We start from the raw sequence: 26,771 nt of genomic DNA, 5'->3' as shown, positions 1-26,771 counted from the left end.
CGCGTCAATCACTCCCCTAACGAGGCTCCTCAAGGTCACCCCGGCGCTAACGACACTCCGGTCCGCATAGTAACAGACGAGCGTTAATTGCGGCGCACTCTGCCTCTCGGAGCACGACTGATCACATTAATATGTTTGTTTGTTGTCTGTGGAGGGCCTCCTCGACTCGGCGGCTGGCTGGCGGGATGAATCGCTCGGCGGTCATGATGAGCGGCGCGATGAGTCACGCTCCGGTTTTACCCTTTGATGTATTTTGACTGTTATATGTTTGCAGGAAGAGTTTTTCAGATTTAGCATCCTCTGTTTAATGGCCTGAAAATATGAATCTTCAAGCTGCACATATCTCTCATATCTCATCTATCAGCAGCAGCATAGAGGTCGAGGAGATTACCCACAGTTCATTGCGTAGTCTCTGAACTGTGCCACATTTAAGATCCATCTTGTCTTTGATGATTTTTATCTTCTTATATAATTAAGTAATAATAATAAGAAAATATATTACAAAATATAAAAATACAAATATAAAATAAAGGAGAAAAAAGAGCAAAATTTACAAAAATGCACACCAAAGGCTCTGAGGGTTGAAAACATATATATACAGTTGTCTATAATGATATATAAGGGTTGTCACAATACCAGAATATCAAACCTTTAAACTTCAATACGATGACATGTCTGGACGTCAGTCGCCGGGCAGTGGTCTGGAGCATAAAACGTAGCACCGCGGTGACATGGCCGTCTCTCCGCTCTGCTCTCTGTCTGAAACAGGCGCCTACTTAACTTTTGCATCTTTATGAGACGTGAAAGGGACTTCACAAAATGTCTTCATTTGCGTTCTGTGAATGAGAACAGTCCACCGTGTCGCTGTATAAGAGCTCCGGGTGTGACGGAGGGCGGAGTTGCACACACACACACACAGTCAGCAGGATAAAGCAGCCTGTTAAAACAAAACCCTGTACCTTCCTGCGAGGTTGTACGGAGGTGTGTCAGCTTTATTGGCCAGGTATGTGCACACACAAGGAATGTGACTCCGGTTTAACTCAGCATTTAAACATTAAATATTAAACTAATACGAACAAGCTACGTGAGACCATCGTGAAACAATCGGAAAATCAAGTCATATTTCTCTGTTTCACTGCTTTATTAACACTGAAAACACTGTTTCACTATTTATTTAGCTGGAGGCAGCTTTGGGTTAAAAATCTGACAGTAGATCTGTTGTTTTTTTCAAAGCTTCGGTACCATCGAACGTAAAGGTAGATATTGACCGATATTGTTTTTTCAGATACCGATTATAAGTAGTCAAGGAGGCCGATAACCGATATTTGGAGCCGATATTCATTTGCAGTAAAAGTGAAAATATTGGTGTCAAAATTTTGAATAATACAAACTCCAACACTTAACTTTGTTTAAATGCCTTTGAGCATATGTTTATTAAACAAACAAACAAAAAGCGCAGGGAGTTCCCAGGGTCAGCAGCATCTCTTATAAAGTTAACTGAACATTTAAATAAATAAATAAATAACTTCCTGAAGTTTTATTAAGTAAATAAAACAAAGGTAAATAAAATTAGCAAAGAAATGAACTTTTTCTCCTCTCCGCCGTGTGTGTGAGCACTCTGCATGCACAGCTTTCACTGCTGATTGGCTGTTACCTGTGCCATGGCTCTGCGTGTAACCAATCAGTGCTGTGGGTGGGACAATGCTGGAGGCAGAGTAGTGACTGCAGACAGAGAGGCGCGGCTGCATCAGAGCCAAAATAACCCAGTTTTAAATTGATCTCTTATCGGCCGTCGGATTAAAAAAAAAAAGGCCGATGCCGATTTGCCTCAAAATGCCGAATATCGGCGCCGTCTATCCCTAATATAAGGTAAACATATAGATATTGAGTATCAGATTATCTATACTAAGAAGTTGTCGATTCCATCATCATGTAAAAGCATTTTGAAACATTTTCATTTATCTCTTTTCTGCTGCAAAAGCTCTCCTGCAATGACTAATAACATGAAACAGAAGTTTTCATTTGAATCAGAATATAGAAAACATTTGCAGTAATAATGTGGCTTGATAACACACACAGTGGTCTTACACTCCTTATGCGCTCTGTGCAGGTCTAACATAAAGGAGAAACCATGTCGGGTGCATCCATCCAGTCATCCATTTGGTCTTAATTTCTCGTGAGGTCCAAATCTAATAAACGAAAATTAATCTACTTTTAAGATGCTTCCTAACAAGCTTAATGCCTTTAGTTAAACCTGTGAATAAATTATATTTCCTCTTGTTAGTCTGTGATTAAAACATTAGAACTTAGCTTCCTAATGGTGTATTAACGTAATGACCTGTGTTTGTTATAAGGCTGTAATTACTTCTACAGGATCATACGAGAGAGGGAAGGGTTAACCAAATATGCATGCATCCCACACACACACTCTCAAACACACATTGCTTTCCTACCGGCTCAATTAGGAGATAATGACATGCACAAAACCTGCACGTAATTCAGTTTGTCTTCACATCGAGCATTAATTAACAGAAGCCAATTAAAACGGGCCGAGCCGCACCGATTGGGCTCGCAAGGCAATTTGCATCCCAATCAATCTTTGAAATATTATGCAGATATTTCTCTGTTCCTACAGCCTATTAGAATAAACAAGCAGGGAAACAAATGATGAATGGAATATAGTAGTGAAACAATCATGCGTAGACAAACAAACAGTGAGTGTGAATACATCTATAAGTGCATGCATGAGAATATCTATTTGTTCAGTGTGCTTGTCATACGCTGGCGTTGACCCTTAAAGACTGGGAGTGTGTGCGTGTGTGTGTATCTGCATATAAAGGCCTTATTTTAATTCTCCAGACCATAGCGTGTCTTTGCTGTATTTTCCGTCCGATCCATCCATTACACAAAATACTCCAGCCTCTTTTTCGCCTGCCAGCGGTACTCAATCTCACTTGTCTCGCCGATGTAGTCATCCCTTCATAAAGTAGCAAATCAATAAACGGTCTCTATTCCCGATCATAATTCAAGCAGGCGTTTGTGTCCTCCCTCCTTTGACATAAAACAGCAGCGAGGGAAATGCATTTTACTGCATATCAGGGCCAGTGCAACGTTTTTAATGGCGGATGACTTCAGTATGCAGCAGCTGCCTCCCTGCGAGGCTCCTGAAGCCTCAGCCAAAGAAATCAATGTTTCCCATCCTCCCTTTCAGCCGATACTGCCAAGAAAGCCTTACGCTCCCTCAATCTTCACCTCCCACCCCCAGCAGAGACGGCGGCGAATTTGACTTGAACACCCAGATGCCATTAAAAATGCATTAAAGCATATTAGGGCATAATTAGATATTAGTCCCTAATCCGTTGTAATTACAAGGACGGAGCTCTTTTGGTGGGAGAATAGCTCTGGAGATAAATTAGTTAAACACACAATTTCCGATACCTTAGATGTAATCAGCGCAAGGTGTGATGACATAGGTAATCAAACGCAAGAGGTGGAAAAAGGGTGAGTCACTATTAAGTTGTATTTTCTGTCAGACAAGGCCATTACATCACATTGTGTGCCTTCAGAGAGACTCTGCATTTCCACAAAGAGTGAATTAGAGGCAGCTGTAGAGGCGGGAGGCTGCCGGAGCGGCTTACAAACTGTTGAACTGATAATATGAGATGTTTTAAGATTCACATTTAAACTGAACATTATTAATAGCTACATTATTGATTCATTATTCCTTTTAACAAATGAACGCCAATTTAAGAACTCTAATTATTCTTATGTCTAAAAATATCAACAGATAGCTGCTATTTTTAAAGCAACCTCAGAGCTTGACAGATATCACATACCTGAGGCCGACACAGATTTTAGAGGAAAAACATTACTGATATGGTATACATATCTATATCTATATAGATATAGATATGTATACAAAATGTTTGAGTTGTAATTAAAAAAGCTGTTTTGTGTGTGGATTATGCACCAATACATTGATATAATGCATGCAAATGTACTCAGAAGGCTGTTCTGTTAAACAAATGACTTAAATTATATAGCCTTTTACAAATATAATATAATGTAAATCCTCACTTATGGGCCTCTATACATGTGTGTTAGTGAGAGTGTGTGCAGACCCTTGTGAGACCCTTCCCTCTGCATCTATTATGTTATTTTGCTGTGCACATGTTGTTGTTCCCTGAGCCAATCACAGCGTACAGGTGAGTGTGGGAGTGGTTCAATTTAGCAACTTGGCCCCATTCAGACCGGCCAACATGCTGAAAGAGCGATGCAGAGTTGGCCTTCTTTCTGTTGGACAGGTAGGTGCCTCAAACTGGGTAGGACTAGCTAAACTGCGGTTAGCATGCTAGCGTAACAGTATCCAGCGGTTAGCATGCTAGCACAAAGATAACTGGCAGTTAGCATCCGAGCGCAACGGTAACCGGCGGTTAGCATGCTAGCGCAAAGGTGACCGTGATGCTGTCAGTGTTAGCTCGGCGGGGTGGGTGTGTTCTCGCACGAGAGAGTGAGAGTGAGCTTCTGGTGATGAAGAGCCCAGGAGGAGGGGCCCAGTTTGAAAAAATCCTACTTATGATACTATAATTAACTAAAGAATATAAAATATTATAATGCATTATCAACCAATTCTAGTGCACCCGCTTTTAAATAAACCTAAGCATTGTTTTCTGCATTATATGTTCTGTTAAAAAACATTAAATATCGGTATATATCCGAACGCATGCTGATACCGGATTTCTGTGATAGGCCGATATCAGGTCAATATCGACCTGTAATATTGGCCGACCAACGTATCAGTCAAGTTCTACTTGAAATAGTCCACAGCCTTCGACAGATTGAAACAAGTCCCTGGACACCTTACAAAGCCCCCCCACCCTTCCTCCATAGGGGAGAACATCCAAACTGAAAGAGACACGAAACAGAATTTGGAAATGATGTGACTTTGAAAAATCAAGGACATCAGTGCAGTGTGAATTGGGACCTGAGCATGAAGAACACCCCTGCTATCATCCATCGATTCGACCGTTTTCCCTCACACAGGAATACTCAGATGAATGGATAACCAGCCTCGTAATATCTATTGATGTACGGTGTCATAAGACCCGACTCTGAATAATTAATAGCCTGTAATATTAGCGGTTTAATGAGGGGTGGCCTGTAATCGAGCAGCCTACTATACTTCTCACAGTCTTTTAAAGGTCTGTGTTAAGCCCCCTCTGGTCGTTGAATCCATCATCTCTCCACTTTGAAAATAACAGCAGCCTGTGTCGCTCCTCCTCGTCCACTCAACGGTCTCACGCTGCGGACAAAATGTAGATTTGATGAGCCGCACAATCGCATGAAAGGTGACAAACGCTATTTTAAAACCAGACGAGGACACGCAGCAACAGGCCTAAACAGCAGTTGAGTGATGAGACGATGAATTCTGCAGGCGGCACAGACTGGTGTCATAAAAGCGCTGCTGTGTGATCGAGGAACAGGCGTGCAGTAAACGAGTCAAAGGGACCAACATGGCTGCAGATCAACTCGCGAGGAACTAAACGGCTCCACTGGCGGCCATTGTTTTGTGTAATTTCCAGAAAGAAAATTTCGAACAGCTCGCTGCTGATGAGAGTTGGATGTTTTGGGGACGATTTTGATCCAGAGACAGAAGGAATCGTGGGTAATGATGCCATTGGCAAGATGATTATATAGCAGTGGGTAATAAAAAATTAATTACTGTCCTGCCAGTTCCATGTTTTGAAAATGTCGTCCTTGCTTTTCCATATGGAGGCTTTGGAAATTAATCTTCAGAGACATGCTGTAACGCAACTGCAGTAAAGAAAAGTGTAGTTTGGCTCATTATAAAGTAAATATAAATTATTTCTTATACTTTAATGCTTCATTATAATCCTTGTTACAAATTCCCGCCTTCCTAATTGAAATAAGAAAGCAGAAAATTGACCTCCAGAAAAGAGAAAAATGGACTCCTGATATCCAAGTCATTACAGCCCATGTCCCCTGTGAGCCTCTTGTAATGATCGTAGCAACAAAATTAGAGATTCAGCCAAAGACGACCCATCTCATCGCCACTCTGAGGCCATGTGATTACAGCCGTGATCATAGTAATCTTCTCACATCGTGCTGAGCACGTCCCACTCGCCGGCCGTCCACCAGTTCCAGTTCAGCTGTGGCTCTCCAGCTAAGACAGGCTGAGACCAGACCTGGAAGTAAACCCAGTTTTACTCTGTGCTGCTCGTTACAACACGGACTCTTGGTGTATCTTTCAAAACGTATCAGGATGTGAATATCTCCGACTATTATCTGAGTTCTAGCTGTATGTTTTTATTAAGTTTATATGTTGGCTGACCCAAAAAGTGTCACTTTATTCATGTGTACTTGAGTTTGGGGACTCACAGAAGGCAAGGAGGGTCCAGACTTTCATTATTGGAAGTATTAGACAGTTTTTAAGATTTCTCTGAGGCCACGTACACGGGTATTTTTCAAAACATAGCTTTTTCTCTGACCTTTCGTCCACTCCAAACACTTTTAAAGTCACTCGATAACTACTTTATTGGCAACCGCAATGTTCGAACACGAACACCTCCAGCAGGACAAAATAACTTCAGCTGAGACTTCAAAATAAGAGTTAAAAGTTGTACTCTTGCATATCTGATAACATGTATGATATAACACAAGATCAACGGAATACATGGCAAACAGTCTAATATGTAGATGCCTGTGACTTATCATTTCCACAGAGACGTGTAGACAGGGTAAACGGCCTTTTTGGCTTGTGATGTCAGGCTGTGCGCCGTTATCTCCTTTGAGAGGCGTCACAAAAGAGGCGGCAAAATGACATACGTGACTTAAACAGGACTTTTTACATGTTTACACATACAGTATATGTACAGTTCCTCGTCCACTATATCGATGTATCGTCCCCCTTCCTCAATGCGCCATCGCAGCCCGTCAGGTAGTCTTTCAGACTTTTGATTGGCCGCAATTTTTTTTTCTTCTTCGCATGACTGGGTTATATCACTGCCTGTTGGTGTGGCATTCTCATGACAGCGTTTCTCTTGTGTTGACAGGTTTTTGGGGGGGAAACGAAGGAGGGAAAAACTCTGTTTGAAAACTACCTGTGTACATGTAGACATGGCCTGAGACATGAAACTAAAAGACTGATGTTCTTAGAGAAAAAATGTGCTCCATTGTTATTTAATGCGTGAGTCAAAGACATGCGATAGAACAACAAATAAATTAAATAAAACGAGAATAAAGTGAGATCCATCCATCCGTGATCCGTACCACTTATCCTGTTCAGTGTCGCGGGTGCCTGGAGCCTATCCCAGCTGTCATTGGGCGAGAGGCGGGAGAACAAACAGACGCCACACAGAAAGGCCCCCTGCTGGGATTTGAATCAGGATCCTTCTAGCTGTGAGTGCGGACCACTGCACCACTGTGCCACCCAGATAGAAGACAAGTCATAATAATTATAACATGAGATGATCATACCAGCCTTAAAATCTGCTTAAAGTTGTTAAATAATACTGAATAAACTCTCAGCCATATTTTCTTCTCCTTTAATAGCACTAGTGAGAGCCGCGATGTGAGATGTATTAGCTGACTGTGAACACAGTTTGAGGTCATGGCAGGTTGCTGAAATCACAACCCAAGTCATCACAAAGTGTGAGAGTACAACATGTGTGCACATTAATTCTTTGTGATCTCCTTCCTCTGTGACAGGAAGTCAACGCGGCCAGGAGTCCCTCCATAATGACCTCCCAAAGTCACTTTGTCTGATTAACTCAGGAAAGTTAGTTAGCTCTATAATAATCCTAACAGTGATTTCACTCATTAATACCGAATCCACAGCGCCAGAGTCCCAGCGAGCTGTCGGCAGGTTGTTAGCTGCGGCTAACCAACAGCGGTGCGAGATAATGATCAGCAAACTGAAATAGATCAGTAGTGGTGAAATCAGCATGAGGCTACCGCTGCTGTGACAAGTACAGGAGTGAGGCGGCTTATTATCTGTGTGTGGGTGAGTGTGTTTGTGTGCCTCTCTCCCCCTCTGGCTGGCTGGACTAGTTTGATTACTGAGACTGAACCCTGTTCTCTGTAGGATCATAACTGGCCTCCTTTGCTACAGTCCGGAATAGCATTAGCATCGGATCACAGGTGCTTAGCGGCTGCAGTAGCCCTTTAGCTGCAGGGCTACAAGCATCTCTGTGACTGTGACAATCAGTTACAATTTACTTTAAGGACTTTAAGCTGCATGATATCACTGTGAAGACTCTGCCCAGTGCCGCCTCAATCTATGATTTACTGTCGTTAGCTAGTTGAATCCAAAGATGTTAGCCCTATTTCACTCTTGAGGGGATCCTAGAGCACATGGCCACAAAAAGTACTACCCAGCGCTCGACACTCACTTGTTATTCTGTGCCTGACAGAGTGTAGTGCAGCTTTGGAGAGCAGTTGTCCAGATGCAGCTCGGTGACATTCATCCCCAGAGGACACACATATGGGTGCACAGCTGCATGGGAGATTTGAGAAATATGTGTGACTGGTGTGTGGGAGATTTACCTGAGGAGAAGTAGTCGTAGAATACGTTCCTGCACTGTCGCGCCGGCTTTCAGCACAGCTGCCAAAACATGTCAGGGCCGAAATGTGAGATTTTTTGGAAGTAAGAGGGAGAGGAAGGTTAATTTGCAGCCATTGTGTTCCTGTCTTTACCCCTAATTAGCATTGCATTTGAGCTCCGTGGGGAAACAAAGTGGACTCCTGCAGGATAAGGGACATTTTCTGCATGTGCAAATGCGACCAGTTGGCAAATACAATCCAGTTTGCACATGCATTTTATGTGACAGCTCTGTATATGATTGTGTGTGTGTACAAATGCACCTTAAGCTCCCATTCATCAAAGCCGTGGTTGACGAGCCGGCCTATAGCTGTAGATTAATCTGCTTCAGCTCAACACTGCTGCTCACCCTGCACTCATTAATCTAATATCCAGGGACAACGTGTTTGTGTGTGTACTCACATCAGTGCATGTGTGTGTACATGTGGGCTAATACTTGGTTGGTGTCCATATAGCTTTTTAGTATAGCTACAATATGCAGAATCAGCCACAACAACATTAAACACAAACAAACAAATACAGTATGCTGTAGGCCCCCCTTGTGTCGTCACAACAACCCCACCAAACCTCTGAAGGTGTCTGGTTGTATCTGGAACTAAAAACCTTTAAGTTGTGAGATGGGGCCTCCAGATTGAGATCTTGGACAGCCTTGGATCCCCAAAATATCAATGAGCCTCGGACTTACATAACCCCGTTGCCGGTTCCTTCTTTGGACAACCTTTGGTAGATACTTACCACTGAATACTTGGAACATCCCACAAGACTTGCCAGTTATAACCCTGCAAGTGTCTCAGAATAGCTGCCAGAGAGTTCCTCAAGGAAAGCTTTTCAAAAAGAAACAAAAGAGAAGTCAGGTGAATCAAAGACCAAAAGGAAGGCTGCAGATGGTACCCAATTTATGGAACAAACAGATCAAAGCCTATCCCTAAACCCACAGCTCTCCCACTGACTCACTGTAGCTGAATATCACTAAACAAGGGAAATAAAACCTACCTGGCTTCTTTGTCCTTACATGTCAAATAAAGCGCACACTTGCAGCTGCCCCCAAATCCTGGTGTACAAAATCAATCAACTCGGTGCAAGTGGAGTTTTGGGTTACCCCAGCACAATGTGACTTTTATCAGCTGGAGTTGGGGAAACAGACAGCTGGTGATTGGTGGTGGCAACTCATTGTAAAAACATGGGAGGACAAGGGAGAACCGAGAAAGACTGGAGCCCAACAACAGGTGGGTAGTCTGAAGGAGCTTCAAGGGCAACTTTATCCTTCCAGAGAATTGGATTGGGCAGCCCTAATTGACTAAAGGACGAAAGACTGAACCACAGCATAATAAAGCAACATGACAAGTTGGCACCCAAAGTTCTGACTATGTCCTCAAGCCACTACTGTTTCGGGCCCTTGTCAAAGTTGTTCAAGTCTTGACCATGGTCCATTTTTCCACATCACCTTCAATAACTGACTTCCCTTGCCATCTATCAAACTCCATGACAGGTGCCATTGTAACAAGTTGATCATTGTTATTTTCTTCACCTGTCATTGGTTTAATGTTGTGGCTGATTGGTTGACTCTTGAGATCTTTGGATAGAAGAGTAGAGAGAGATGTTTTGGATAACAGCAAGTATTTTTGAAAATAGAGTAGGTGAAGGAGAGGAAATTCCAATGTTCAGTGAAAGCTGTTCCACCTCATCTTTCTGGAACGTAGAAACCCATTATAGGAAGAGGGAAATAAATTATTTTCCTCATTCCAGGGGCCAGAAAAGTATGGTTATCAAGGAGCTATCAAAACAGATAAGGGACAGCAGAGAAGCTTTGAGATAGGGAAGGTAGAGGGAAGCTGGGCAGGCTTTAGAAAAGGGTTTGAGAGATGGAAAAGAGGACGTAATAAAATGAGAGAAGATGCGATTAGGCTGATGGAATACACCTTGACAATGCAGTACCAGCTCTCTTCTTATTCTGCTGTAGAAAAGCACGTAGCTGCTTCTACTGTTGCATGCCATCACTCCAGAAAGCCCAGAGCAGGTTCTCTTGGACGTACATAAGTGCAATATTCCCAGTTTGAGTAGCGTAGGAATGCAGAATCTGTAGGCGCATGACCGGATTTTGGTATGGGCGGTGTTCTGGTTTCTGTTTGTAGCACGTTTGTTGTCCAAGTAGTATTGACCAGTTGTGTATCAGCTGGCTTTGGTTGCATGTAGGACAAACGGCCCATCTCCCATCAGCTGTCACCTGACATGATTTACATCTCTACAAACTGATATCTGCATGTAAGTGCGGTGAATCATCTGCTCTTCCTTGTCTATCAAGTCCAACTGCATTCTCGCTTCTCAAGTTGGTAGTCGGACTCTAAACAATGACAATGCACTGATAAGGAAATCTTGGCCGAAGTCCTTTATTGCTAACCCCTGGCTTCACAGGATGCCCTGAAAAGTTGGCCGTCGCTCCAAGACACTATATCGCCAATGGGTTCAATGGAGCCAATGACATTGCAGTTTAAGACCAGAGGTCCCTGATTAAAACACTACAGGGTATACATTTATCAGAGAGTAAAAATATTGTTTTATGATAATGTATCAGAGGTAATGGTTCTCATTTAATAAGTAGACTAGGGTAGAATAGAGTAAAGCATCCCCAAGGGTCAAATTGGGGAACAGATGGCCGTCAAGAATACTCAAAAATACGGCTAATAATGGATAAAACAGCAATTAATTACTGTTGGTGCCACGTCAGGAGAAACTTTAACTTCCTGTGTGGAGGGTGCACGAAGTCTTTACTTCATACAAGTGGCAAAGAATGTAACCAGAAACTTTTGTGACTCACAGTAGCAAATTTTTCCCTGAAGGTTTTTTGTTTTTCAAGGAGAGATGATAAAACCAACAAATCATTTCAAATGGAAGATCTGACTCAGTTCTGTAAAATGTCAGAAGCTGCAATTCTTCAATAATGGTAAAATGTGCCACAAAATAAAAGCACTATAATGAAACACTTTAATGCTGCAGATACCACGGCCTACAAATTTCTTCTTTGGTATTGATCTCAACAACTATCACATCATCAGGAATTTAAAAGTTTAACTTAAGAATAAAAATCGTGATGCCAAAGTGTCATAAGTTTCTAGTTTAGTTCTGGTTTTGTCTTGTATTTCGGTGTTCAGTTATTATTGTTTTACATTGTCACTTTGTCTATTGTCATGAGTTCTCATCGTTTAGTTTTGTATTTAGTTTATTCTGTGTTCTTGTCAGTAGTTAGTTGTTTTGTTAACTTGTTTAGTTAAGTATTTCACTCTTTGGTTAGATCATTTCCTGTTTTACTTTGTCACCTCGTCTCTCGTGTTGATCCACTTCCTGCCTTTGTGTTTCCCGCTTGTTTGATTGTGTGACCTGCCCTGATTGTTTTCACCTGCCCCTTGATTGTCTCACCTGTGTCTGATTAGCCTCACCTCCTAAGTTTATTTAGTCTTTGTGCTCCCCTGTCTCTGTGCTGGTTCATTGTCTTGGTCGTGTTACCTGTGGACTTTTGTCATCCTTGTGGATTTTCCCTGTTCCCTTGTGGCTCCCCGTTGTTGTGTGTGTTTCCAATTTTTCCTTTGGATTATTCTTTTATCTGACTATGAGACTTTTTGTTCTACCATTTGGTTTTCCGTTTTGTCTTTTGTTGGATTCTGGATTTTGTTTTTGCATTTTTAGCCTTTTGTTAATTAAATCATATAACTAAGTCTGCACCTGGGTCCTTTACCATTTTATTTTTACCCACTATGTTCCCACTAATCCTGAATATCACAACTGAAATATTGTTCAAAATAGCTTCAATATGATCTTGTTTCCATATCATACAGTTGTATTGACAGTAACAGACTGCAGTCAAGGGTTCCCCCTTTAATGATGTTATGAGCAAGAGAACCATGTTTTGGTTAATAATTCACACGGAGGTTTCCCTGCTTATTTTGCCCAAATTAAAAACAGTTCAGTAAAGAATTTCAATACGAATAGTGGGAAAGTGGAAGCACTAAGAATCCAATCAATTCTCCATCATAAAAGAAGCTTTAGTAACAGAAGCACTGATGGAGTAATTGGAGTATAAACAGCCTTTGTTGCCTTCAAAGACGGTGATTGTATGCACATTAAGAACTAGACTCTTGCCTCAACATCCCCGCTGTGTCACAGTGTGAGTGTGTTAAATATATGTTTTAGGTCAAGAGTTAATGATTCCCTGCCATGTCCTTTTTTGCCTCCGGCTTTTATGTTGACCTAGCAAATTAACTGCTCTACCATAGTGCTGGAATTTACCACATAGCACAACACTAAGCTGACATTACATTGTGATGCATTTTACAGCTGATTCAGAATTTCCTTTTCACTGCAATCATCTTTTCCTCCAGCACCCCTCCCTCCTTACTTCATTTATTTCCTCCAAATTTCCTCCTCTGTCCTCGTCCTCCCCCGCCTCTCCTCATGGCCATGCTACACTGCTCAGTGTATTAATTGTGGTTTGAAAAATCCCCAGCTGAGGCATGGTGGGATTGTTGAAGCCAATGGCTCAGAACTGCAGGGCAGGGGAGTGAAAGCTTGGATTTCTCTCAGAAGCCGTTCCGCCCCGCTGATACTGCCTGGCCGACCGGAAGAAGCAGCGTGCTGGCATCCAACGGCGTGAACTGGCAGTTTGTTTGCAGTCGTCGGCGTGCTAATATTCCAGGCATCGCCAGTACTGCACCTGCCCACATTAATACATTTCGTGTTTGAAGCTGTGAGAGGAAATCAGGCCCATTGTATCAAGAACTCCACAGGAAGACCAACTTTCACACTAAATTATTTCAATTACCCCTTCTGAATCATAACTGAAATGTTTCATTGACCCAAAGCCTTAATATTATGGCAAATTACTTTATAATTTATACTGCCCAAATGACTGGTCCTCCTTACATCTCTTTGGGGTTCCAGAGATCCAAGCTGTAACACAACTTAAAAGAAATAAGCTTATTTAAATTCTTTCTGAGGCTAAGACAATATAAAGATTAGTAATGGTCAAATGTCTGTACGCTAAGTGTGAAGCTATTGCTAGCAACCAGCTAACTTAGCTAGCTTAGAAATGGAAATACGATAAATAAGCTAGCTTTGTTTTGTCCAAAGATAGTACAACCTTCCTAGTAGCACTTACTAAAGCTTACTAATAAGCATGTTTCTGTTGAAATTGTACATTAATTGTAAAAATGTAACTACCAGTAACTTCCTGGAGTCTCCGCTGGTTGCCTGGCAACTGGTCCTGGTTATTCAGCGAACTTTAGATTTGGTAGGTGGATTTTCTTTTGTCTTTGTCTTTTAGACAGAACTACACTAACTGTTTCCATCTGATTACAATATTTATCTTAAGCTAAGCTAACAGGCTGCTGTTAGCTTTTGGTGTTATTGACAATTCTGTAGCTCTGTCGAGGTTATTCAAGCTAAGTCTTTTGGCTAAAAGAAGCGCTATCACTTTAAAATGCTTGCATATCTGGTTTTAATAAGGCAGACAATGAACAATGGTGTCATTCTGTACACATCAGCATGTGAATGCCTTTAGGATGCTGTGTGAACCGTCTGTATATCTCCTGGTCAGATAGCTGTGTTGGATGTCTTCTATCTGCCGTTATTTAAGACAGACACTACTGAAGCAGAGACAAAGTGAACCTCTGTTGCCATGCTGATCTATCTTTGGTTACAGAACGAGGTGCCAAGTGATGGTTGGTCAATATTTATAGACTCATAACAGCGTGTTTTATGTGCACAGAGTTTCTTCTGCCAATTTATACGTCTCCCTCTTCTCCCTAAATTCCCGCCCTCCGCCCCGCCTTTGATTCATCAGTCCACTTTCTCTTTCCACCTCACTAATCTTTGTCTTCCCATCTCCACATTTAATACGCTCCTCTCACTTCCAAGCCTTTATGACTCTACTAAGCTCCCCAGTGTTTATGTAATGGGTACTTCCAGTAGCCATTTTGAGATGAGGCATCTTAACTATGTTTGGCATTTTACCCCCATCTGGCCAAAGCGCAGAGCGAAGAGCTACTTTTGTTAAGACAGAGAGAAAATTGGCCCAACACAGTCAACGTTTTACCACTAACACTTAAGGGTACTTAGCTTTCACAACTAATGTCTTCTGTGCTGTGGTGGCAAAGTGGCAGCACGGGGCTTCGCTAACAATCTACAATACATCCTCCAAACAAGTCAAGAGACATGAAGGTATAAAGTCTGCCTTTAACTCTGTTGTTGTTTTCAAAAGAGGATATAAACAATGGAACTCAAATGTGTAAATTGGTGTTCTTACAATACACTGAAGTCTGCCATTTTGCTAACTTTGTCTAATACTCCTCTCCAACCTAAATTTAGCGTGTTGACGTGGGTTTTTCAGACCCGGAAGACCCATTTATAAATGCAGATTGGCTCTGTTCCCATTGCCAGTGAAGTATACTCCTTTCTGTCTCTTTTCTGCTGCGTCACCGCCTGACGTCACAAACGTGCCGGAAACAGGGTTAGTTAACAGTGAAGGTGTTACGGTGGTTAGGTCTTTATTGTATCTATTACTCATTCAGTCTGTTCATCAAACTCGGCGCAGACAACTTTGGAACGATGTTGTAGTATGTTTGTAACTTCTGCGACTCCTTGTCATCTCAGCGACAGACGGAGCATAGCATCGCGCCAGAAAGGGGGCGGAGAATAAGCGTGTCGACACAGGTTTTGTGTTCCCATCAGTGCCGATTGGAGCTGAGGCGATAATTACCCGGGTCTACTGGAGGGTCATTTGACCCGGGTCTGAATGCCGACTGTAGCCTTTCCCATTAAGCCAAAAAGCCACGTGTAAGTGGGTTTTTTGACCAGTGGGAAAGCACTAACATTACACTGCTAGCACTAAACTGTTGTTATTGTCACATGATAATTTACTAGAAACTCGTTAATTTTTTGGGACTTATTGGTTATGGTATCGGATAGACCTGCATACTCAATACAGTGTGCCACATTTTAGGCAATACCGGAATATTGACTGTTATTGATATTGGTCAAAGTTACAGGTATTGGTGTAGATATTGGTCGAGAGAGTTACCAGTATTGATATTGATATCTGTCGATAAGATACTTAACACTAGATTACGTAAAAACTCCAGTGTAAATTTTATTGTTTTTATTTGTTATCTGAAATGATTTGACAATTATCACAAATACGAAGGGGATGTTAAGAGGCTAGGTTAAACCAGGGAGTGGACTGTGACAGACTAGCAGTACCGATAGCGATACCGATATCAGAAAATCAATGTGTAGATTCTATTTAAACCATGCAGTTAATCATATTTGTTAACTTTAATGATCAATGGCAATTAACAGAAATATATGTGATGAGAAGAGGAGCAATAAAAGAAGGGTTTAGATTGTGACGCACTAACCATACTGATACCGATACTGATATCTGTATCAGTAAAACTCCAGTTTAAATTTTTGTTCAAATTTGAAGTAAATCATATTTGTAACTTTAATTATCTGACAATAAACAGAAATACAAGGAATCAAAAGAGGAGAAATATAACTTCTATAAGCCTATCAGGATTGATCTTTCCCCTGACTCTCAACCAATCAGAGCCGGTTTCTTGTCCAGGCAGCCATCGGGGCAGAGGAGCAAAAAGAGGCTCTCAGGGTTCGACCTAATGCCGAGTAATTACCCTGAATTATCGTCCTATCTGCTTACCGCCTCTCATGTTACAAAAGCGCTCATAACAAGCGTTAATAATTACACCGCACTCTACTCTTGTTGTACCAGAAGCCCAAATCCCTCCTCATAGAAACTGATTGGATGATTAAATTATGGATTTTATACAAGGATTTGCAATTAGGGAAGGAGCTGTGAGGGATCCTTTCAAATGGGAGATACAGTTCTCCTATTTATGTAAAACATTCTCAGCGTTTGAGAAGAATATGCTTCACATTGAGTTGGCTCAGTAGAATATTTCAGACTAATTGACATTCACATAATAGGCAAAGACTCTTGAAACAATTTGTTTTTATGTCAATCAGTGTTGCAACCTTGAAAAGCTCTCTTGGCACATAATGAATGATTTGTGCAGCGGCCATATTTGTTTGTGTGCGCTTCCTCCTCTGGCATAAATGCTTAATCTGTTCCCTTTTAGAGTGTCTCCAGCTGTGCATATTCAATTCCCTCTGGATACCCACGCCTTCTGGCCCTTAACCTTTGGCCTTGTTTTTTTTTTCTCTGTACAGGGCGGGCTCTGATGAGATTGACAGACAGAAAGCTGGAACGAATGGGTATCATGCAGGAAGCCCAGAGGCAGCACATCCTGCAGCAGGTCCTGCAGCTCCGCGTCCGGGAGGAAGTCAGGACCCTTCAACTTCTCACACAAGGTAGACTTTTCAAGGCCCAATTTCCACCCTTTTATAGTTAAAACATATAAAACACATTGTTCCCATCTCAACATGACGATATTTGTGTCATTATTCATAGAATTTAATACAGTGCAGGTTTTTAGAGCACACTCTGTATCTGTATCTCTCCCGGGATAAAGATTATTCACACGTCTCGCATTCTGTTAAATATTCAAATCATTTACTGTGCAGCATTTATGTTCCTGCCATCTGTAGCCATGGCAATCACTGCATGTTTTAAAGCTCGCAGGAAGTGATGAATCAAAAATGATTATGCAACAACAAGAGTCATGCACACATTTGCTTCTCTGGTGTATTTTGGTGTAAAGTGATCTCAGGCAGCTTTATGGCCTGGACACAACAGGGTCTAAATGGCTGAAATTTTGCAGTGAAATGAATTCCGATGGAGTTAGCCGCAATCACAGCATCCACACATTTGCACTAATTTTACCCGCTTTGACAAACTCTGACACCATCCAATTTGCTCCATTAACCGATGCAAGACATCTTAATCGTGCTGACCTTTGAGAGGTCAGAGAGTTCACGATAGAGGAAGCTACCTTTTTACTGTCAGGGGAAAAAAACTGTTCCTCATAAAGGGCAGACAGATATAAGAGACGAGCCAATGCTGCAAATATGTCTTCTGATACTGTGTGAATTTGTTGTGCCGCTAGCGACCGAGCTAACAAGCTGACGAGTTTGTAGTCTGAATGAATGTTAGTCGGCGTGTTAGCTTTGTTAAATGATGACACTAAATAATTTGACTTTAGTTGAGAAATTCTTGTTTGATCTCATAAAAATGAATGTGCTCAATCCAATAAAGTACAATATAATAAGCAGTGGGGAAAGGATGTATGCAGCTCCTTCACTTAGGTAAAGGTAGCGAAACTTGTGCTAGTGGGTTAAGTAAGTAAAAGTAACAGCCCCTCTTAGTGTTATATTATTGGATCATTCATTTTAATCCATAAACATGTAAGCAAGTCTTTAATGTTGTTTCTTTAAACTGCTCATCACTTTTTTGTATTTTACTTTGTTATCATATTTTGGAAACTGATCATATGTTCAGTTTGAGCGACTTGACTTTGAGAAGTAAGAATGTAGTGAATTAAAAGTACGTTATCTTTTTTAAGTGGTGGAGTCGAAAGCTGAGTCTCAATCCAGAGCTCATCCTTCGAAGGACGCAGTGAGTCATTCGTAGCGTGTGTAGACCGCTAAGGCCGAACTGAAATGAGTCAGTCTGGTCTACGGAGGATTTCCTGTTTGCATAACCCGCTGATCCCGCCCCCTACCCTTGTGTCACCAAATGCCACTCCTGTCGCTTAGCAAAAGGTAACGTCATGCGTGTAACTTAACCTATTATTTTAAAGATAATTTGTAGGCCCCTTTCTTTTTTTTTATAACATTTGTATCTCTAGCTGTTCGAATGAGTTGAAACCAAAAACATTGACATTTAAAAGTGTATTCCTCGGCCGCTTGAGGGTCAGCCATCTTGTTTGAATTGGCGCGCAATGAATCGTGGGATACGTAAGGCTGCGGAGGATTCATTTGGACACATTTGTCGGCAGCAACTGAAGGAATTACATGCGTTGTATATTCATACAAAGCAGATTTACACTATTACCTCTAATGAATTTGACCTTTTGCGGAAGACACTTGTAGTGGATTCAAATAACTTTCACTTTCGTACTCTTAACTTTGCTATATAATTAACAGCCTTTGCATTTCTTTATGACACACTGTCCTCATCTCTCTTCTGCAACACGCTTTATAACAACATCCAGACGCTGTTGTTGTCCCTCCTCTCCTCTCCTCTCCTCTCCTCTCCTCCTCACTCTGCGATTCTCAGCCTTCCTCGTCTCTTCCTCAGCAGCTCTCGCGACCGCCCTTCTCCTCCATCACATCCACCAGGCCGCGCTCCGCATCAGCACCACCACCTCCATCAGCACCCGTCTGCCCACAGACTCTCAAGCAGGGCTTTTTGCCGCAGGGGCCGAGAAACAAATTCCGGGGATGTTTGTCACTCCGGGAAGTTCTTGGAAAACATTTGGAGAGTAATAAAGCTGCTGTTTTCGGTCCCCCAGCAAGCGGAAAATAGAAAGAGAAAGAGAGAGTGTAAAGGAGAGAGTTTAGCTGAGTGATGACACTTTGCTGAAGGCTACTCTCTGCCTCCCATCGTCTTCCTCCTCATGCTTTCTGTCTCATCTTCACCACTCTCTGCTTTCCTCTCCCATCTCCTCTCCTCTATATTGATGATATGCGAAGCGACAGTCAGACAGTTTTAGCTGTGACTGGCCACTGGCTGTCTGTGGTGCCTCTGCGGGCCTCAGGGAGGACGGACAGAGGGACAGACGGAGGAGGAGAAACCTAGAAATATATGTTTTTGTTTATATTTTAGGAACCGGACGTACATTCATACAGTCATAAGACATTTTTAGTCGTGAGGATAAGGCCTTCTAAACATAATTCAATGATTGTCTTAAAATGTAACCAATTTTTATTTGATACTGGCAGTTGTTTTTTGATTTATCAAACAGGGGCGTATCCAGACTTTTTTGACTTAGGGGGCCCAGCTTGGGCACCGACTTACGCAGGGGGGGCATCAAGGATGTGTGAGCAAACACATGTCCAAATACCATTTATTTACCATTTCTGTCTGCAATTATGAGGGAGACATTGAGGACGTTCTCTTTGGCGATAAACGGTCATTGCCGGAGCACACTTCCCAGATATCCAGACAGTGTTGCATGTGTGACGTCCACGGTTGGCTCCGGTTGTAACTCTTGATTTTCCTCGCTGACGGTCGCTTTCCTTTTTAGACTGTTTGCTTCATCTGAGCGTCGAATTTGTTTCTTCTTCTTTGGATTTTCACTTCTTTTTGAAGTTGTATCTGTAGTCATCCATCTTTTCTTTGTTTGTTCAGCCATAGTAGATTACTGTTTACTCGCAACACTTGCAGGGACTGGAAAAGCAGCCGCTTAGCTCCGCCTACCCTCTCTGGCAGACCAACCACTGCTGGCTGATGGAAAACACGTCACTAACTGGGCGCGTTTGTGATTTTTTCTGCGAAAATGGCCCCGCAGACACCCAGTTTGTAGGTCAGAGACTCAATCACCATTGTGTTACCTCATTTGGCGATAGATAGTTACTTAACAGACATTTATTTACATGAAAATCGTCGAGTTATTACTTTAAGTCCTGCCTCTCACAGGGCGGATAGCCAATCACAGTTTAAGTGAAGATTAGTGAAGATAAGTTAAGATAAGACAAGATAGAACTTCCTTAATCCCAGATTGCGCCAAAATGAGAGTAAAACAAACATTCCAACTCAAATACAAATAAAATTTAAAGTTTATGTTGATTAAATTTAAAGACACCTTGCTTAATAGAAAAACAATAGTAAAAAAAGTTATTGACAAAAGGAGACTGAGAAGAAAGTAGTAATGTCAAGGACTATTGGGTGACATTAGATTTCAGGGGGGGGCATGCCACCCCAGGCCACTTCCTGGACACACCCCTGTTATCAAACCATCATAATAAAAGTTTCTTGTTTTTATCAGCTGTATCAACAAAAGTAATCTATATGATTGAATGGGGGGAAAGTGGAGCGGTGAAAAATGAGGAGAAGGTACCAGGAGTTTTTAAAGTCCCCTGAGCTGTCGCTTCTGGAGACGCTTTTGGCGGGGAGGGAAAATTGGAAAGAGAAGAGATGGCGGAGTATTTCTAGGCCCAGGGCGCAATTCCTCGAGCGAATGCTAGAGGGAAAAACAGCTGTAACCAGGGAGAAGCCGAGTCAGAGAAAGGGAGAGAAAGGAAGTGAGAAGTTGGCAGGGCGCGCTGATGAGACGATGAAGAGAAATAAAGGAAGAGGAGGATGAATGGTGATAAGAGTGTAGAGACAGAGAGAGAGAGACAGGTGGTGAGAAGAGTGAGAAAAAGAGGAGGTGAGAAAAGGAAACCCTTCGCCTGTGAGATCTGTAAGAAGACAAATACATCCCTCACAATGAATTATCTATATGTGTATCTAAACATACGGCACATTAAATAATAGTCTGGATACAGATAATGGATGAGTTTAAGTTAAAGGTCAAATAAAAGCATTGGGAGGAAAGTTGCTCATCAATATGCTGATTTCAGTTTTTAAATAAATTACAGTTTTTAAAAGGTTTTCAGGCCAGCTTTTATGCAAAGCTGCTCAAAGGCTTTGATTATTAAAAATTAGGGCAGGAATAGTTGCGTTTTATTGTCAGTAATTTAAAGTGGCAGTGAGCAACATGAACAATGTAAAAAACCTTCTCCCTCTCTGTATCACTCCGCGACAACAAACATGCACGTGCAGTTTGCAACTGGTGTGTGCCGCGCAGCCGCTGTGTGGTGCGTCTCTCTGCAGCACCGAGGCACAAAGAGAGAGGAGAGATGCTGTTCATTCCAAAAAGTTCTCTTTATTGCTGCAAAATGTTCAGTTACTACTAAAGTTATCATTACAGTTATGATTCTTGGTGTTGACCACCTTTTTACCTCTAGGTGTTGGAGCTTAGTGCTACTGCTAGTTGTTACCGTAAGAGCTACCGTTACCTGTCAAGAAGGAACAGGGCGACCTCTTACACTCCCTCTCGTCTGATCCCTCTTTGTAGCTTTTTCCTACCTTCTTTCTGCTTCTTTAGCCGTATACGCCGCTGTTGGCAAAGGAGGTACAGGAAATTTACCGCAAGCTGCCACTGCTCCTGACTGACACAACCTCTGCGAGCGCGCTGCAGACACAACGAAGAAGCCGGATGATGCTAGTTTCGACAGAGTTGCTGTGATTGGCTCCTTACGTGGAAAGCTAACCCTGATTGGTTGTTTGATTCAGACTGGACACATTTTTAAACAAACTAAATACAAAGGGGCGGGCGCTCACAGTCACAGATCAGCCATCAACATCATTTCAGTTCATCAAAATGTGTTACTTTAACCTCATGAAATAATGTTGCTACTGTAGCTTTAACAGTGTCTAGACCTCTGAATTGCTCCTCACACCTCTGATTTGTGTTTAAGAAACGACCAACAGGAGCTTTATCGGATTTAGAATGTCTTCCCTCACAAGTGTGCAGCCATCTTGCTATGTCTACATGTTAAGGACAGACACACGTACAGTCTGAACGAGTTCGCTGATGTATCGCTGAGGATCAGTGCGGGGTCAAGTTGCTTGGATGAGAAATGTTAAAGATATTTGTCATTTGTCTGCGACCCAAGTGAGATCAGTGTCCACTGTAAAGTGGATTGTACGGGCGATTTGTCTAGAATGCTTATTCAACAGTTACCCGCTCCAGCTGGGCATGCGCCCCGCTAATGCTGCTAATAGTAATAGCGGGAGCCAAGCAAATGTCCCATTTAGAAGAAGCATGCACACGCCTTTCCTTTCAGGGTGTATGCAGGTTTGGCAAACTAACAGCAAAAAAGCACCGAAGCGATTTTAAGTGTCAGGAGATTGAAAGCACGGAGAGAGTTCTTTGTACAATATGAAAATATGTAACTGTGTGATATTTAGCAACAGAAGAAGGGAGCAGGGAAAGGTGCACCGTATATATTGAAGGAAGAACATGATTAAACATGAGACAGACAGAGAAAGAGAGACATCTATAAAGAGAGGGAGAGGTTGCAGGGGAGAGTGCTGGAGCGAGCAAGGTACACAATAGAGAAAAGGAGAGCGAGGTGTTGTAATTACTGCAGTGTACCCAGACAGAATTAGCTCGACGGACAGTGATTAACCTTTAAGGCTTGCTGGGCCATGGGAGGGAAATAATTAGATTCTCTCTCTCTCTCTTTGCCACGGGGACGGTGAGAGAGGAGGCTCATCACTTATTGCTTACAGTCAACAGAGACGGAGCGAGGCTCTCCAAATAGAAAGTGATATTCAAACAGCAGCAGCAGAGTGTGGAGTGGACGGCCTGATAGCAGCACTTTGGAGTCAGTGCAGGGTGCAGAGCGCGGGTGCTTAGTTCAGCCGTTCTCCTCACTACCACGACGCTCCTGCTCTGTTCGTAACATGAAGTGACACAAGTGCTGTAGCCGTACTCCGCATACCTCACTCAGCTGCTACGTTAAGTGTGCATGCTCTCAGTTTATTCCTGTTTAGCAAGCATAGTAAAAAAAATGAAGGATGCATTATGTATGATAATTTAAATCAGATACAAATTTGGGTTCTGATATGACAGAACATCTAAAGATGTTTTATGTCATAATAATATTTCACTTTGCTAGTTTTGTTAGGAGCTTCTCTGATATAACTTTTAGATGTATTACTTTTATAGAGGCTTACTCAGGCGTGATACTTTTCATTATCTGAAATACATATTAATATGTTACACTGTTGAAAATAAGTAGTTGTTTGAACTAAAAGAAGTTAATGTCCAGGCTGCCTTAAAAGTTTAAGTTGACGGAGTTTGAGAAGATAAGTTGAGATCAATTTGTATTAATTCAAAACAACTTTTCAAGTTAAACTTGTAATTGTGATCCTTTAGTTAACTTAAAGTGATAATCTGTCTGTTAAGACTGTTAAGTCCCTATCTATCGCAGAATGAGGTAGCACAATGGTGATTGAGCCCATGGCCCACTGATGAAAGCCTGTGTATTTGCAGTATTACAGACTGGGTGTCTGTGGCGACATTCATGGAAAAAATCCCAAGCGGCGCCCAGTGAGTGACGCGTTTTCCATCAGCCAGCAGTGGTTGGTCTGCCAGAGAGGGTAGGCGGAGCTAAGCGGCTGCTTTGCAAGTGTTGTTAGTAAACAGTAATCTACTATGGCTGAACAAACAAAGAAAAGATGGATGACTACAGATACAAGTTCAAAAATAAGTGAAAATCCAAAGAAAAAGAAACAAACTCGACGCTCAGATGAAAGAAAACAGTCTGTACAGGATAGCAACCGTCAGCGAGGAAAATCAAGAGTTACAGCCGTGACAAAGGGAGCCAACCGTGGACATCTGATTTGGAGGGACGAGGTTTCTGCCCGACAGCAGCAATACTTACATTTGGGTCAGCTCTATTAAAGGTGATATCTTTTTGACTCACATTCTTCAATTGAATTGAATCATTTTTGTAAGTAGAAAATCCTTACATTAGTTAAGATGACAAACACAAAATATTGAGTTATCACAACATTTACACGAACTTAAACTGACAGTGAATTATACGTTACCATGACATGAAAGTGTATTTATGTTGCAGAACACAAACATATCCAATGAAGGCATTTTCATTTACTTTCCATCCAACTTTCCATCCCCAACTTTCCGATTTCTGAGGAAAATACGCACACAAAAAGGGTCCTTATGTGCTTGATCACCATTTCTACAACAAACTAACATCTTAAATGTCACATTGTCTGACTCATCATGAAGGAGAATCAACAAATTTGGAGGTAGAACTCTGACTTCTTTGGAAAGTTTTTCACATTTTGTTATGTTTCAGACTAATTTACCTTTAAATTAACCTGAGTACTCCACCATGACAGAGCAGAAACAGGGTTTGGGGATGTTTTGTATATTTATTGACAATAAAAGACTAGAATAGGCCGTTTACAGTACTCAGACCTTTCGTCATGACACATGTATTCATAAAACCACAAATGAAATTCTTAATGCGTTTTATAATGAAACATAAAGTCTTGTTTTTGACAGCTAATGGTTTAAAAGATGTTATTGAACAGCTCGTCTTGTGCTTTGCTTCAAATGGTCGGAAATGAAAGCAAGATAAAAATCAAACAAAAAAAACCTTTTTATGAAATGTCGACACGTATAAAATAAAGCAGGAAAAATATGAAAAGGGAGGACATTTAATAAAAGATCAATACATGGGAGAAAACCAATAAAGCAGAGTTTTATGAGGTGATTTCAAACATGATACAGGTTTCCAGCTCCGGCAGTGTGGGACCAGTGTTGTTCTTGCAAATGCCTGCTTCTTGTACGTTTATATTTAGCCTTAATATGTGTATCCATAGAAACAAACGGAGGTCTGCACCTGAGACAAAATGTGGAGAGGAAGGGTGTCACACAAAAGCAACTGGAGAATTAAAGCGAGCTCTGGCTTCATTTGAACCCTTTGGCGGCTCACAAGGTCAGATTCAAAGAGGGGAATGAGACTGTTACGATTAATTAGGTTGTTTTCTTGATAACGGCATTTCAGTGTTATAAATAGTGACTGCACTGAATCTCTCTAAATTAACTCTAATACAAAGATTCGAAGCCGTAAAGCCGTCCCGTTCCTCCCCTCCTCTCTTTCGACTCTTCTTCTGTATTCAATTTCATGCTTAGAACCATTTCAGAGTTTTCAATAACAGCCCCCCGTGCCAGTAAATATGCTATTACTGGCTTGTGAAATCATCACTCTTAAAAAGAAAGTTGAATTACACAGCTGACAGAGCTCTATGAAAGTGGATTTCTGAGTACATAGTGCTAATCTGCGAGTGTAGACACAGGCTCGCTGTTTATGCTTCATTTACTGTAACAGATTCTCATTTAGGAGAGAAGATAAAGTCAACTTTGAGAGAAAGTAGACGTAGGTGCTTCATTTTTTTCTGTCCTTTTGAAAAGTACACTTTAAACTGTTCAGTTAACTTTTGTTTATGATACTGCCCCCTCCTGGTTTTTTGTTAGCATTAGCTTCTGAGGAGTGAATTTAGCTCAGAGCTAAAGTTAAGTGTGGTCGAGGACAGACAGTGCCAGTTCCTTGGACACTATTTGTCCGTAAGTACCATGTTTTTTGAACTCTTTAATGTTAAAGGCAGAATATAACCACTTGAGTTTGTAATGGAACATTTAAAAGTAGTCAATTGGTAGCTAGCAGAGCAGTAAGCTAGCAGTATGACTCAGCATTTTCAGTTATGTAGCTTTGTGGCTTTATTTGTGCCTTATTGTTTGTATTTGTTACTTTCTAACTGGGTACAGAATTTGTGCTTTGTTGCAGTTTTAAATGTGTGAAATTCTTCAATAAATATCAAGGAGAGTTACTTCTTGTGCTTATTTGAGGGCCTACCACTGTTAGCTAACTGTCTGGCTTTGAATATCAGCAACTCATAGCAAGGACAGTTTACAGTTTCACTCTTTCTTCACTTTGTGCATTTGTGCCTGTCACCAATGTATTCGTATGTTATAAATTGGTGAGAGTTTGTTTCCTATGTCCATGATTTACATTTTTGTTTGTTACTTTGAAAATCTTAACAGCTCATTTTCATGTACTTGTACCACATGGCTAATGGTAAATGGCCTGTACTTATATAGCGCCTTTCTAGTCTTGCAACCACTCAGCGCCTTACCTAAAGAAAAAACTCATTAAAACTAAACTTGTCAGAAAAATGAACATTTGGACGTAAATCAGCATGATAAGAACTAGCTATAATGACAGAAACCATGTTTGAGAAACATGTATTTGATGTGTATTTTGATTTTATAGTTTGACTCATGTCCCATCTGTTAACATGGAGGAGGCGGGCTTTATGACCTATACTGCAGCCAGTCAGCGATAGAGATGTTTTGGCTTCACTTTTAGGGAGCTGTTATGTCGTCCATCTTTTTTACATGTTTCACTGATGGCAGAGGCTGCTAGGTTAAGTGTCAATCAGTCATCACATTCACACACAAATAGCTATTCCACAGGGAGCAATTTGGGGTTCAGCGTCTTGCCCAAGGACACATCAACATGTAGACTGAGGGAGCTTGGGATTGTACCTCCGACCTTTCCAATTGAAAGACAAACGACTCTACAACTGAGCCACAGC

General features: G+C 41.6%; 1 protein-coding gene across 2 annotated transcripts in view; it reads left to right on the top strand.

Moving 5' to 3' along the window:
* samd12 (sterile alpha motif domain containing 12) overlaps positions 1-26,771 on the top strand; it is a 129,562-nt gene that overhangs the window by 39,606 nt on the left and 63,185 nt on the right. For both annotated transcript variants that reach the window (XM_069681655.1, XM_069681654.1), the window contains exon 4: positions 16,856-16,996. In XM_069681655.1, coding sequence (XP_069537756.1) covers positions 16,856-16,996 — 141 coding nt within the window. The remainder of the gene's footprint in view (positions 1-16,855; positions 16,997-26,771) is intronic.

This window comes from Semicossyphus pulcher, unplaced genomic scaffold (assembly GCF_022749685.1).
Source record: "Semicossyphus pulcher isolate SPU_LCO1_2020_fin unplaced genomic scaffold, fSemPul1.0.p SCAF_5, whole genome shotgun sequence".
NCBI classification, from domain to species: Eukaryota; Metazoa; Chordata; class Actinopteri; order Labriformes; family Labridae; genus Semicossyphus; species Semicossyphus pulcher.
Note: the sequence above shows the minus strand (reverse complement) of the source record. Positions and strands in the feature narration are given on the sequence as shown.